A 14840-nucleotide genomic window follows, 5' to 3' on the forward strand; every position below is an offset into this window, starting at 1 on the left:
CCAGTAAGACTGCAGCTTTGCAGCTGTACCTTAAAACATACCATTTTCACTGTAAGGATAAAATACCACAGACATGCATTTGGTTCAATCCATGCTGTGGCATTTTGGTAAACATCTCTCACCTATGCGGAACACCATCATTTTCTATCAGACTAAAGTACTGATCACATCAAAAATGATAAGCCATGAACTGGGGAATCAGAGAGAGGAGGTGATTAATAATACGCAATTTATACACACCAGGCAGGTTTTAAGTAGTTGTTTAATACCGAGATGTGTGGAATATTTGATCATACATAGAGCTGATTAAAACAAATTGGTTTTTAGAACAGAAAATTCTGCACACAAATACAAGGATCCAGGTGCTTTTTTCTCCTTCCAGCTTTCTTGCTCACCTACTTGAAGGTGATGAGGACAGGTAACACCCATGGATATGGGCACACGATCCGTCTGTTCCCAGACGGACATCAAAGTCTTCCCACTTTGCCATCTCAGCACTGCAAGAAGTTACAGCCAACGCTTGACAAGCGTAATAATTTACCTATTCTTTCACCTGTTTGCATCGGAGCTCATGTGTCTCGTTAGTATTTGGTAACACTAATCGGTATTAAAAAAAAAAACAGAAGGCAAGCTTTCATACGGGTGCATTACAAATGCAGGAACAAATCCAAAACTGAGCAGCACTTCAACAATAGAGTTAATTTTAAATATCAGGTAAAAATTTAAGTCTTAAAGCTTTCCAGTAACACAATTACCGCGACAAACAACGCACAAGAGTGCTTCATTATTTTTTTTTAACAGCCAAAGCACTCGATATACACGTAGGAGTTGCTCAGTGCAGAGCACTGACCAGACTGACAGCACAAGCGTGCCACACACCAGAGAAGCCCCTCAGAAAAGGGGTTTCAGAAGCCCAGCTCCGGGTAGGTGCCGACCAGAAAAGCCACCCTAACCTACAGGACATCACCTCCTCCGGCTCGGACAGCTCGTTAAGAACTCTTGCTGCAGCATTTACCACAGCATTAACTTGAAAACAAAGTGCTGGCGGTGAAGCGCGGCGGCCGGAGGGGGGCTGAGGGCGGCGGCGGGAGCGGTTCCCTCCCACGGCGGTCGGCGGGCGGGGAGACAAAGGCTGCCCGAGCCCGTGAGGGGGTCCGGGGTTTGCTTTCCGCCCCTCCCTCAAGTTCTCCCGCCGCAGGGGGAAGCGCCCTGTCCCCAAACGCCTCCTCTCGCCGCCGCGGCAGCCGCAGCCTCTCTCCCTCCCCTCAGGCGCTAACGGAACGCCGCGCGCCACCTTCCCACCCGCCGCGAGCCCCCTCAGCCCCCACCACCACACGCGGACAGTCGTGCCGAAACACCAGGCAAAGCTTCGCTTAAAAAAAAAAACCAAACCTAAAACATAAACCGGAGCCACCGCCCCGCGCACGCACAGCCAGCAGCGAGGGGAGGAGCGTACTCACCGGCCGGCTGCCGGTACCACCGCTCCGCACTCCACCGCGGGTGTGCCCCCACCGCCGCCAGCGCCCGGCTAAGCCTCACCGCCCCGCCCCGCCCCGCCGAGGCTCCGCCCCCCCGCCGGCCCCCGCGCTCCGATTGGTAGCTTGCGCCTCCGCCTCTCCGCGCGGCATTGTGGGGTTTGTAGTCCCAGGTGGCGAGACTACAAACCCCAGCGGCCCGCGCGGCTGCCGGTTAGTTCCGGACAACGCCTGGTGTGCGGTAACAGCGGCGGACGTTTCCTCCTCCCGGGCGCTTCCGGCGGGGTGGCGAAGCCCACTCGAGAGCTCCGTGGGTTGGGGGAGGTGAGGTGTAGGGCATTGCCGTTGTTCTTCCTTTCCCAGCTTATCCCCGTGGAGGAACGAGCGCATTGGGGGTGGGTGGGGTGGAGGGGGGAGGGGGTGTCCGGTAGTGTGTTTGCGCAAGGCCTGGCTCGCCTTTTGGGGCTGCGCTGCGTTAGAAGCGTAAAACTCTTTCTAGCATTGGGGCCCGGCCGAGGGGCGGCGGAGCAGTGGGACCGCCCGGTGGCTCCCGCTGCCGGTGAGCGCGGCCTCGGGCCTCGCCGTGTGGGCAGGGGTGGACGGGGTCCTTTCCCTTCCTCTCCTGAGGAGAGGGTCAGGCCCCGGCGGGCGGGTCACCGGCTTCCTCTCACCCTAGGGCGGCCGGGCCCGGCAAGCCTAGGCCCGGATGTCTATTATTTTTAGCCCGCCCTAACGTTGGAGCGGAGCCGTGTCAAGCGGCTGCCGCCGGCGCCACCGGCCCGGCCGGTGCCTGGGCCGGGGGGAGAGGGAGAGAAGGGCATCAGGGCGCCTTCCATCCGAGCTGGCGGGTCCCCGGGCTGTGCTCCTCTCGGTGAGCGGGCAGTCGGGGGTTTGTCGGTGCCCGGGGGTCCCGTTAAGCTCCTCACTTAACTGGTGAGTTTGGTTCCTTCCCTGTAGCTTACACGTAGTGGGGCGCTGGGAGAGGGCTGAAGCCTTGGGCCGGGTTTGCGCTGTTCCGGTTATCAGAGGAACCGATTGCCCTCTGGTATTTGTTTACTTGACAGAATTTATTTGTATGTTTGAAACTGTCTTATGTGTCAGTAACGTTGCTTTCATATTCCCAAAAAGAACTTGAGAAATAGGGGTATGGTGTTGTGGTTGTATGCGCTAACAACCACGGCCTGTTTCACTTAGCAATATTAGAATTATTATATATTATAACTAGTGAAACTGGGGCATGCTCCAGGAGGACCCACATTTTCGCATGTGGTAGGCAGGCGCAAAAGCTGGGTGTACTAGGACGGACTAAATCGCTTCCATTTTCAAGTTTTAGATTGCAAAAGTATGCGAGCTAATTTTAAGCCTGACTTCAGAGCAGGCTTGGATTTCGTTTTAAGTTGATAGGATTCTGAAAAGAGACATCTTGGGTTTATTGTGAGTTCGTGTGATTTCTGAATCAGTCATACTAATCGCCTTTAAAATAATCGAATGCATAAGCAGTTATGCTTTGTCAGAGTGAATTCAACTGTAAGTGGCTATTATATGCGTGTGGAGATGTTTGAAAAGTGTGTATCTATTCTAGCAAGAGGCTTTTAGAGATACTTTTAAAACTTCAATGCTATTTTCTGGCAGCATTCCTTTTGTTAGCTCTTCAGTGAAACTGCTGCGTGTAAGAGTTAACAGAATAGGGAATCAGTATAGTAGAGTGTCGTCCTTAAGTTTCTTGTTATCTACTGATTTTAAAATACAGAGATTACCATAGCCGTTGATCTGTATGCCAATTCCAATGGCTTCAGTTTTAAAAAGAAGGAAAGTAGTTCTGTATCTGAAGCACAAAACCTTTAAGCTTTGTACTATATAGTCTGCGTTACACAATGGGAAATAATTACAGCTTATAATTGAAATACAGAGCTGGCAGGTAAGTTACTGGCTGACAAGGAAAAGGAGTGGGTTGGTTTGTTTTTCTTTTAAGTGACCGTTAATAAGGGAGACTTCGTTTCCAAGCATGCATGGGATGTGCCTATAGTTAAAAGAGCATACTCTGCATTTTTTTTTCTTCTGTAAAATTTGCAACTGTAATTAGTAAATTACCCAAACTCCCTCCTCCCATGCATGTTGGTCTTACAAATAGGAGCAAAGCTCTTGGCCTCTGAATTCGGGAGAGAATATGTGCTGCTACTTCCCTTCCCTCACTCTTTCTTTCTGAACTTAAATTATTTTTTCTGGTAACTCAGGGGTCTCAGATCATATTAAAAGTAAAACCTCCTCTTGAATACCCACTGAAAGAAGCGAAGCAGAACTTCTTGGCAGTAAGGATAGCCTTTTCTAGCAGGATTAGAGCTGTAATTTTTTGCTAGAAGCCAACCGTTGAAATAATCATTCTGGTAGATGACTGCCTCAGTCCTTGTTCCTCTTTAGTACTCTTCTGAAAAAGGATATTAATGTCTAGGTGCTTAAGTTTTCCAGATCTAAGATAGATGGAGCCTGGAGAAGGGGATGGAGACAAAATCAGTGTATACGTAGATCTGTTGATGACACAACTGAAGACTGAAATCCCACCAACTGATACCTAATGTTTCTGTTGTTTTAAAACTCTTTACAAGTTGTAATCACAAGACTCTCCTCTCTTCTTTTTAAATGCACTTTCAGAAGATAGTGTTAAGCATACACCTTTCTTTCATGGGTACCTTGCTTCTTTTCATTCTGGCTGATGAGCAGATGTGGGTTTAGAGAAGATTATGGCGCTCTGTGATGGTGATATTCTTATTAAGCAGCTCTGCAGTTCTGCTACTTGATTTTAGTGTGTGACCAGAAGTCTGTCAGTAAATGACACGGATTAGAGAAAGCAAATTATCACCTTAGATATTGATAACAGTAGTTGCATGTTTTTGGAGGTGTGGTGTGTTTTGTGTTTTTTTGCTATTTACCCTTTTTTGGCTTACAGCTTACAGGAAGTTTATCTTAATGTAGTTTTTTTTTCGTTTTTTCTCCTCTGATAAAGTTCAGTTGAATGATTTAAAATCCCATTGGATGGATGTGGGGAAGTAGATTTACCAAAGAATCCTCCCAAAATTGTTCCTCATGTAAAATGTACCAGTTCTCTCAGTGTTTGCTGAAAAGCTGGGATAATATTTCAGTGCTAGAACTTAAAGGTTAGAAAGTAAGATTTATACTGACAGTGAAAGTATATATTCTGTGTTGACACAGAATAGACTCTACTATTGTATCTCTTGTAATACGGCTTGATGTGTTTGATGGTGTAAGACTGAGCAGCAGTATTGTGTTAGCTGGCGTCTTAGCACAGTTCTCAAATTCTCTTTAAATCCCCTACATCATTCTGTAACATGATGGTTGATTTCATCTGATGATGTAGCATGAAGCGTAACTTCTAATTACATGTATACAGATTTGAATCTGTGGGATCACTGTAACAAAAAAGATCAGGCTTGCCTGCAGAGTAATATTTGGCAGTCTGTCTGTTCCAGACAGCATATCCTACTATCTCCTCCTTGTCTTCCCCCTCAGACCAATTAACAACTTTGCCAGCTAACACCTTTTTTTTGCATCTTGCAGCACTTTGCCAGGATTTTCTAAACCATGTGACTACATGGTGCTGTTCTAATAAATCACCTTCTCATGGAGTCTTATTCCTTTTTTTCAGATCGTAATAAACCAATTGGCAGGTGAAACTAGGGTAAACTCATCTCAGATAAGACTCTCTTGAGATTGTAGTGAGCTGAAGTTAAGCTTTTACAAGACAGCATTGCCATAAAGCTTGGCAGCTATGCAGGTGGCTGCTTCAGATTGCATACCTGAAGAAATCCTGGAAGCTCCTAGTTGCTGCATGATAATGTTCATTGAACTTTGGCTGTAGCCAGGCCATTCTGAAGGCTAGTGGACTTTCTAATAATTTACCTAAATAACAGAAACTTCAGTAGTTGTGGGGATTTGGTCCATAATCAGGACTGAGACCTCCTTCAAAGAAATCTCTATGAGGTTTAGTGCAGCTATGACAAACTGTCTTTCTGTAATGCAAATAAATGGGGGGGCTGTGAAGATTTTTATCCCTGCTATTTAACACAAGCAAAGACTGCAGTGCATCGAAGTTACAGCTGAATGATGTGAAGAAGTTGATCCCTAGCCACAAAGATAAATAGTGTGGCAAGAGCAGCAGTCAGATACTTGCATGACAGCATGACACTACCTAGTGTTTTATCTTCTGGAAAATGGGAAGATTTCTAGAATAAGGAACAACCAGAGTGGTATATTGAATATGCTTCTTTTCATATGTTGGCAACAAAAGTATTTGATGTTCTTATGTATGTCTTGTGTGTGTATATGTAAATCTACCTCTTGTCTTCAGTTGCAACACTTGTATCCTTTGTGTTAATATAAATCCAAGGTGATGTATTTTGTTTGAAGAGTGTCAGTCTCTGGTAAAGAGATAATAGGTGGTGTATAATTGCTTTTATATGGGGGGTTTAACTGTATGTTTGTATATACTATATCCACTTCACCGTGAATTAGTAATGATAGCTTATGGCTCTTCAGGAGAAAATGAATTGTTCATGGTAGTCCACAGTGTAATAGGTTTTCATCATCATAAAAATCCATCACTTCTGTTAGTATTTCTCCTTCTTTGTGGATACTGCTAACCCATAAAACCAAAGTAATTAAATCTAATGGTTATTTTGTCCTTTGCCCTTCTTCCTATGATCAAAAATCTTTTGGGTAGACTAGAACAATGTTCAATGACTTGATTTACCTGTTTTAAAAACTTACTGTGTTGAGAATACAGTACTCTAGATAAAAACTTGCAGTAAGTTAATCTGCGAATGCTGTTTTCAGTCGTGCTTCTTAGGGTAGTGTCGTACATGAGTATATATTTTTACTGAACTTCCAGAAACACAGAGTTAAAGAGTAAAACAAACAGCTCTCCATCCACTCAGCCCTTTACGTATCAGAGTCTTTAGTGCAGGGAATATGCATGTATAATAAATGGGACAGCTTGTACTTGCAGTTGTGAGTGAAAACTTGTTCAGGCAAGTTCCTTCCCCCCCCATGTGAGTAGACCTTGCATGAATTTATGTAACTCTGAGACAAGTTCTTTAGAGGTATTCAACTTTTTGAGGAATTATGAATATTCACATGTATCATTCCATGTTCTACACAGCTGTAAAATATCTATGGGTAGGTGATAAAACTGTGAGAGTCCTGAATTTTGCAGTTCCATCCATGTGGACACACCTTATTCATACAGACCCCTTTTTAAACACTTAGTCATCCTATCCTGTGGCTATAGGAATCTGCTCATGTCATGGTGAAGGGTTGAACCAGCAAGAGAAACGAAGACTAGATTTTGCAATAAATAGTCCATGTCAGAAGGCTTGTTCTTCAACAAAGAAAACAGAGCTGCTGCTTGTTACTATATTCAGGTTTAAGCTTTCTTCAAACCATGTTTTATATGTTGGTTGTTTCTGTAGTGAGACCAGTTCTTCGCTTGTTTTCGTGGTTCTTTTTTGTTGTTTTTGTTTGTTTGCTACACACACACACTTTTGAGTATGTTCATACTGCCTAATCACATGCTCAGATGAGGAACGCATGATATTTGTAGTCATCCAAGTGCTTACTATAATCAATAATAAATTTAACTTGTATAATCATAGCTAAGCTACTATATAAATGCCCTGGGCAAAAAAGAATATCTCGTCTTCTCTTTAAACAGCTTGAAGGTTTTCAGCCAGTGAAGACCATAATGAGGAATATAGCCTGAGGAAATATCTTGGTATTTTTTAACCTGTTCAAACCATTGGGTAGTGATATTGATTACTGTAGTAGCTTCTGCTGTTTCCTAAAAATTTTTTTTTTCACTTCTTAATAACATAGCAATAAAATCAGTACACAAACATATAAATGCCTGATGTCTGAAGCTTGTTAGGAGGAAAACTCCTCCTCTAGTGCACTAAATGCTCCAAGCAAATTTAAAAATTAAAACTGCTAATCTCCTTCTCTGTATCTTTATTCTGAACTTAGACTTTAGGTCTTTAAACATGGTTGTGTTATATAAAAAATTTTAAAGAATCTTATAGAGAGAAGATAGAGCAGGCTGTAACAAAGACTCTGTATGAACTGTAGGGTGACCTTTTTTCTTTTCCACATGACTTCAGGGTCTGAGCAATGCTCACTCTGTGTTGGATATGATGAGCTGGACTGGGTGGAGAACTTCCAAAACCTAGGTTCAGTTACTGGAACAATAATTTTCCATTGAGTTAACATAGCTGTTGACACACCCCGAGTGGAAAGATGACTTAAGACTTCTGCTCATATAAAAACAAAGATGTAGTATTTGGAATTCAAATAGGTAGAAAGTAGGCACTGATCTCCATCAGAATCACAGCTCAATGCATATGCAAAAGTATGGAGTATTTATAGATAGTCTTAATGTTAATCGTCATAACGCATCTGTATGGGGTTGGGTTTACAGCATGTAATGCTTTTCAAGCTTTATATATCTGTGAATTTTCAGGAATCTTAGGCTGCTGCTTACGAGTGGTGGCAAGATTTTTGTAATACATATCAAATAAACACACTTCTTTCAAGAAAATTCATTCCATAAGAACTTCAGTAAAACATAGTACCTTACTCTTTAAAATATCTGTTCACTTAATAGATTTCAGTTAGGATTTTGATGTTACCTGAAGTAGTCTTTCCATATTAACTCATGTCATAAGTAATTCCTCGTTTCTAGGCAGTAACAAACTAATGTTGTTCAGTGCCTTTTCATTTGTAGAACCTGTCGGTTGTGAGCATTCACAATTGTGTTTGGTTTTTCTTTTTTCTTTTTTTCTCACACAACCTAAGGACAATAGATTTTTCAAGTTCTTCAAGTATTCTTGCACAACGAGGAAAAAGAAGAAACATTTCAGTGAATGAGGAGTTTTTTGCTTCTATAGTGTTTTCCTTGAGAAGTGGGTCTTTGAATGAGGATGACAATGGAAGAGATGAAGAATGAAGCAGAGACCACTTCTATGGTTTCCATGCCTCTCTATGCTGTTATGTACCCTGTCTTTAATGAGGTAAGCTACGTTTTGCTTTAGAATGTAGTAATCCCTTTTACATTGGGGAAATAAGATCACAGCAACAGGTTGCTCGTCTTGATTGGGAAAGCTTCGTGTCTAATGCCATCTTCTTTCTCTGTATTGTTTTACCTTTCATTCCATTTGATGCTCATCAAAGTTGCCTTGGCCCTGATCTTTTTTCTTACCTTTTACAGAAGATTTCAATAAAAATGCTAGGTCTGGCATTCTATGCCAGGAAGTAATGTACAGCTGAACATGTACCCGCTTGATACATTTTAATTTTACTGCTAATGGCTATAATTTAATAGGATATTTGTTTTTCTGTGAGTATCAGAGGTGGTCAAGATGTTCTCAAAAGCTTCTGTCAGTCTTCTGTTGGCTGGATAAATGCAAAATATGTCCAGTGATGTGTGTGTTTTTTAGGTTTTTATTCTGGGGGGAAGTCTTTCCTTTGGGATTAAACTGTACGGTACCTCTCCCTGAAATGAGACCAGTAATATGAATGCTTCTGTCTGTACTTGACTTGTTTTGTTCTGATAATGTTGGAATTGCTAATAATTCTAAACTTCTGTTGCAGCTAGAAAGAGTAAATCTGTCTGCAGCTCAAACACTGAGAGCAGCTTTTATTAAGGTGAGAAATAACTTGTATTGAAGAATGATTGCTTAAAAGGTAGACCATATATGATGAAGCTAAAGAGTCAGCTCTTGTTTCCATGTGTCTTTGTGTTTAAGGACTGCGTCCTTGATCAGTAGTCTAAACATAAAAATAAGGTGGACAATTGCATGGACTGTAAGCTTGAAACTGCAAGTGTTATGAGTGCAAATCTGAATGATACAAGCATACTGAGCGATTTTAAACAGACTCTTGTCTTGTCCATGTAGTACAAAAGGTTAAACGAGGAGTCAGTCAGTGAAGGTAATAAACTTAGTCTAAATATGGCAAGACTGTAGGTCAGGTGCTCATGAGAAATAGGCACATAGGAGGCCTTGAAAATGGCTTACATAGTGAATGGTAATGGGATTTCTTTTGTGGATGAGTATACGGTCAATGTTTGTATTTGCATCCAGCAGTAAATGGGGGGAAAAAAGATTATTCTAACTTTTCTATTATATTCCTAAAGAATGAAAATACAGATATTCCTTTATACCGCTTCACTGAAGTGATGATCTTTTGAAATTCTTTTAAACAAAAATAATTGTAGGCATGTCATATCTTATCAGGTGAGCTATGCAACGAAGTAATACTTCCCTGTTTCTATACTTAAATCTAACTGGACCTAGACAGTCTCGACTAGAGCTTGTACAGGTTAAACATTTTTATGACTGGTGGTAAGGAGCTAGGCTGAACGCAAATAATGTAAAAACTGAGATATCGGTGAAAATGATAGCGCTAGCTAAAAAAAATCACACACCCTCGTTCTTATTCAACACAGCATAATTCTTTGATAGCAGCACAGGTAGTGTGAATATCTCCCATGTTAGTCTAGCTTAACTTTACTTGGATATGTCATCAATCAAAAGTTGTTTATTGTTTGTTTTTTTTTCTGAAAAAGCAATTCCAAGATCTTGTTTGAGCATATGATGTGATTCAAAAGAGGCACATTTATAAAATGTCATGCGGAAGATGGGGGAGTAGCACCTGTGTCTGAGTGAATTAAATCCCAGGGGATACAATGTCTTTGTCTCAAAGCTTAGTATTTATGGAAACATAACAGAATATAGAATTTGATGAAAAACTTTCTTATTCAAATTGAAATGAGTGGAAGGGGCTGATTGGAAAAGTTGTGTATACAAAATCACTGGTGTAATCTGAGAAAAATGGATGTTGTAGTGGAAGAATGATTTTCAATGTAATCTACTAGTTTAAAGCCATTAGACTTCTAAAGTTGCTAGCAAAGTTCTGCAGTATATGAAGTAAGCTACATGAAAATCTGCCTTTGTGCTGGCGATACTCAGGTCTTGCGTATTCAAGAATAAAAATTTTCTTTGCCATGCAGGCTGAAAAAGAAAATCCAGGTCTTACACAGGACATCATTATGAAAATTCTGGAGAAAAAAAGTGTGGATGTGAACTTCACAGAGTCTCTTCTGCGTATGGCAGCTGATGATGTAGAAGGTAATCTCTTATGTTGAATAAGTGTATTTTTAATTACACTGTTAACTAGGAACATGCATTTCTCTATGCCTATTTTCAGAAGAGGTTATTTGTTTCTTAGTAGTTTTTTTTAGCACAGTAGAAGAATATTTGTATTTCCTGAGTACCTCTTTTGGAGAAGTTAAATCTCCCTAAAAAACATACGTGACTCCTAAGAGAAAGAAAATGAATGTTTACAACTATGTTTATGGGGGTGCATAGTTCACCTCTTGCAATGCTAACTACTAGAGGAAAACATATATGGAGTATAATACTCGCCTTCCTTTTCCCTGCTTCACATTAAAAGCAGTATCCCCTATCCCCTATCAGAGAAGGGGAGCATACAGCAGGCTTTAAGTTATTTCAGTACCGCATTGGATTAGCGTAGTGTCTCCAGTGTCTCACTTGAATAAAGTAAGATGGGCGCTTTCTTCCAACTTGCAATAATAAAGATTATTGTTGCACTGTTTCCATTGATGCAGAGTGTATTCACTGCAGTTTTCTGGTCATGGCCAATTTTGTGCTGTTCACCTTCAAATGTAACACGGCAGTACTGCGGCATTTAGTGACATAGTGTTTTTAGCTGTCGCTAGAGACTTGAGGAAAAGCTAATGGTATTTCTCAACATGTTCTTGTTAGAGTATATGATTGAAAGACCAGAACCAGAATTCCAAGATCTTAATGAAAAGGCACGAGCACTTAAACAGATTCTTAGTAAGATTCCTGATGAGATCAATGACAGAGTGAGATTTCTTCAGACAATCAAGTAAGTCCTGTATGATGTATTCTTTTGCAGACTGAGGGGTCAAACTTTTTATTTAAATCTGAACGTTCAAATGCTGTAGGAGACGCTGGCAACACTGTTCCCATGGGGAAGGAGCCTGATCCTTACTTAAAAATGAGCAGACTGAGTTGAGGATTTTTAACAAGAGCCCCATGTTGCTAGACCGAATTTAACTTGCCACAGCCTGTCTGACACTTGTTCTGTACAGACTGTTTTAACAAGTGTTTGACTAGTAGATTTACCTAGGATAGCTTGAGGATATTACAACTATCTTTTTATTGCCAAACAGGGACATCGCGAGTGCAATAAAGGAACTTCTTGACACAGTAAATAATGTCTTCAAGAAATACCAATACCAGAATCGGCGGGTATGTGCAATAACTCTTTTTATACAAGATTTTTCATAGTATAAGAGGAAGCATATCCTTTTGATCAAAGGATGGATAGGAGAGCTTAACTGGTCAATGACATACTTTAACAACAGGATTGTTGTATGGTAGGTCTTAGCAAGCAGTTTTATAGGAGGAGGGCGATCTCTCTGCATGCTATCTAAAAAAAAGAAAAAAGAAAATTCCTATACCTACCTAATGTTAGCCAATCTTAAGTTTCACATCAAGATTCTGACTGTATCCAGCAATCTGTGAACTAAAACTCTGCTCCTGGTGTTTTTGTTCCTTAGGCACTTGAGCACCAAAAGAAAGAGTTTGTAAAATACTCCAAAAGTTTCAGTGATACTCTGAAAACCTATTTTAAAGATGGAAAGTAAGTATGTCTTTGTACTAACATTTTACGTAATGAAAGGTCATGTTGACTAATGGGAAAATAAGACAAGCTTTTGGGCGTAAGCTACCTTCTTCAGGAGTTCCTAACTTTTTTCCTCACCTGTGTCCCCAGACCGTCGTGGCTGCTTTAAAATACGTCTGTTCGTTTTGTAATGCTTTTGAGGAAAGGGAAGTCTGTTAAGTGCACCACTGTACAACACCCACGGGCAGTATTAGCTTTGAGTTTGAATACGTGAAGTTAAATTTCTTGTCCTTGTGTGGCTTTTTCTCAGTGACAAAAAATTTATGAATGCTTTATTGAAAAAAGTAATCTACATATTTGAAATACCATTGCAAACACTAAACATCTGTGCAGTGTTTTCTTGGATTTACACTTTTATTGTCCTGCCCCATGGCTCCTTTATAGTGCTTCACAGTATTTGGAATTACTCAGCTGATTAATCTTTTATATTTGAAAATTTTAGCCCTCAAACTGATGCTTTTTTCAGGTTTCTACCTTGGGTTTTGAAGTCACTGTTCTTGTATACTTCACTGTAGTGACTGTTCGGGAGGATGAGTGCATCCCCCTCAGATTTTCACAGTGCCAAAGTGTTCTACGTGCCTCCGTTTTAAAGATGAGAACTAACTTTTATGTCTGCTCTTGCTGAGCTTGGCGAAGACTAAGAGAACCCAGGGCATGGTGTGTTACTAAAGGAAAGAGAAGTTTTGAGACCAGCTGTGAATACTACCTTCCTGAAACTGGGGCTAAATTTGGTTGTGATACCAAAATGGGAAACTTAGTCCTTGGTGCTTTTTGATTACTGCACAGATATATAGATAAGTTTTCCCATTAGCTAGGTCTACACCGTCTCAGTCAAACTATTTGGAAACCTGGGGAAAGGGTTGGATGTGTTGTGCACGTACCCCAACCCCGCTGAAAGAGTCCAGCTTTGGTTGAACCCTATGTGAAGTGAATGCTGTGCTGTGTATTTTGGGCATAAGCATTAAGTGTGTTGGGTATTATCAGTATTGCAAGAAATCCCAGGGAAGGCTGGTATTTCCTATCCTTGTGGAATCAGAATTTAAATCTGAACTGCATGTTGAATAAGATACCCTGCTTCCACCAGAAAGTGACAGCACTAAACAAAAGTCATGCTCACAGGCATTGCTACTGAGCTGGAAAACTCGCTGACCCCACACCTCTTTCTCAGCAAAAAGGTAACTACAGTAGTATGTTGCCTCCATATGCACACATGCTTAGTATTTCTGGAGGAAAGAGTTGCAAGTTCTGAAATTACAAGGAGAGTAAATGAACAGGCATTTAATGATCATCTGCTGCACTTTTTCTTAGTTAGCTGAAACCCCAGAATAAAATGATTAAGAAGACGATGAGAGCCCAAAGGCTTTAAGTTCCTGCCAATAAGCATAGTCTTTCTAGGATTAGCTATGCAAGTAAGTCTGTCTGCCAGCGGTAAGCTTCAGGTAGGTCACGATATGGTAAAACATCAACATGCTTCCAATTTGCGGAGCCTAAGTGCCAGTATATTTTAGTTGCCCAAACATAATACTGTATTTATTGAATGACATGTTTCTAAAAACATCTGAAGCAGTATCTTTCTCTTTTAACAGGGCAATAAATGTGTTCATAAGTGCCAACCGACTAATTCATCAAACCAACTTGATACTCCAGACCTTCAAAACTGTGGCCTGAAAACTGTATATGTTGAAAGTTGTACTTTTCAATGGTGGATAGGGTACCTTTATATGTAAATTTTAAAGTTTTGACTGTATAAATTATCAGCCCCTCTTGAGGGGCCCAATGCAGGATTTTGAATGAGATTATTGCCATCTTACACCATATTTTTGTAAAACATTGTAGCTTAATCATAATCTCACAATGAAGATTTTGCATCACTTTTTGCTATTATCATTCTTTTCAGAATTATAAGCCAAAAGAATTTACGCCTTAACGTGTCATTATGTAACATTCCTTATAAGAATTGTAAATATTTGGTGTTCTGTTTCTGACATTTTAACTTGAAAGCTGAAAACTGCAAGATTATGTATTTAACAATATTGGTGGCAAATATTCAATAAATAGTTTACATCTGTTAGACTGTCTTTTTGTATGTGAACAGCAATGCATAACTCATCTTCCTAGAACTGCAGAACATTCATGACATGGAAAAATTAAAATTATTTGGGTGCTTAAAGCTACTGGCAGTTCAAATAGGTATAAAATTAGGGCTTTTCCTTAAAGCTGATATTTTTGGCTGCAATCTAATACTAGACCAGAATACTAGAATAACTCTATTTACATGTCTTTGGCAAAATAATAAAACAACCCAGGAGTGAGGCGTGCTTTTGTTTTTGATAGAAACTAAATCCCACTTCTTTCATAATCTTCTGTTGGTGGTGAGTTAGCAGGTTTTTTACTCCTAGACTACTCTGAGGTTTTGAGCAGAGAATTACTTTAAATATACACAGCTCACTATGCAGTGAAGGGTAAATTTAAAATACGACGATAACTGGGTTTTATATTGATACCCTTCTGGAAGGGAGGAGGAGAGGAGATTGAGCTCTTCCAGGTAGCACTAGTGATGTCTAT

At 40.6% G+C, this 14840-nt stretch overlaps 2 protein-coding genes across 6 annotated transcripts in view; one reads left to right on the forward strand and one right to left on the reverse strand.

Annotated features, from left to right (window-relative positions):
- SERPINI1 (serpin family I member 1) overlaps positions 1-1573 on the reverse strand; it is a 54515-nt gene extending 52942 nt beyond the window's left edge. The window contains exon 1 of one of the 4 annotated variants that reach the window (XM_075098546.1): positions 1461-1573. The gene's annotated coding sequence lies outside the window, so the exon portion shown is untranslated. Of the gene's footprint in view, positions 1-1430 lie in introns of all 4 variants that reach the window. The other 3 variants (XM_075098545.1, XM_075098548.1, XM_075098547.1) reach the window with 3 other exon arrangements.
- Positions 1574-1640: 67 nt separating this feature from the next.
- Positions 1641-14346, forward strand: PDCD10 (programmed cell death 10). 2 transcript variants are annotated; one of them, XM_075098551.1, is made up of 8 exons: positions 1641-1799; positions 8337-8551; positions 9132-9185; positions 10552-10669; positions 11327-11453; positions 11761-11839; positions 12151-12233; positions 13862-14346. In XM_075098551.1, exons 2-8 carry the CDS (start codon positions 8456-8458, stop codon positions 13941-13943), a joined length of 639 nt encoding a protein of 212 aa, XP_074954652.1. In that variant the 5' UTR covers positions 1641-1799; positions 8337-8455; the 3' UTR covers positions 13944-14346. The 2 variants fall into 2 exon arrangements, with proteins under 2 accessions (XP_074954652.1, XP_074954651.1); XM_075098550.1 differs by having other exon boundaries at positions 1661-1799; positions 8345-8551.
- Positions 14347-14840: the final 494 nt, after the last annotated feature.

The sequence above is a fragment of the Phalacrocorax aristotelis genome, chromosome 7 (assembly GCF_949628215.1).
Source record: "Phalacrocorax aristotelis chromosome 7, bGulAri2.1, whole genome shotgun sequence".
Lineage (NCBI taxonomy): Eukaryota > Metazoa > Chordata > Aves > Suliformes > Phalacrocoracidae > Phalacrocorax > Phalacrocorax aristotelis.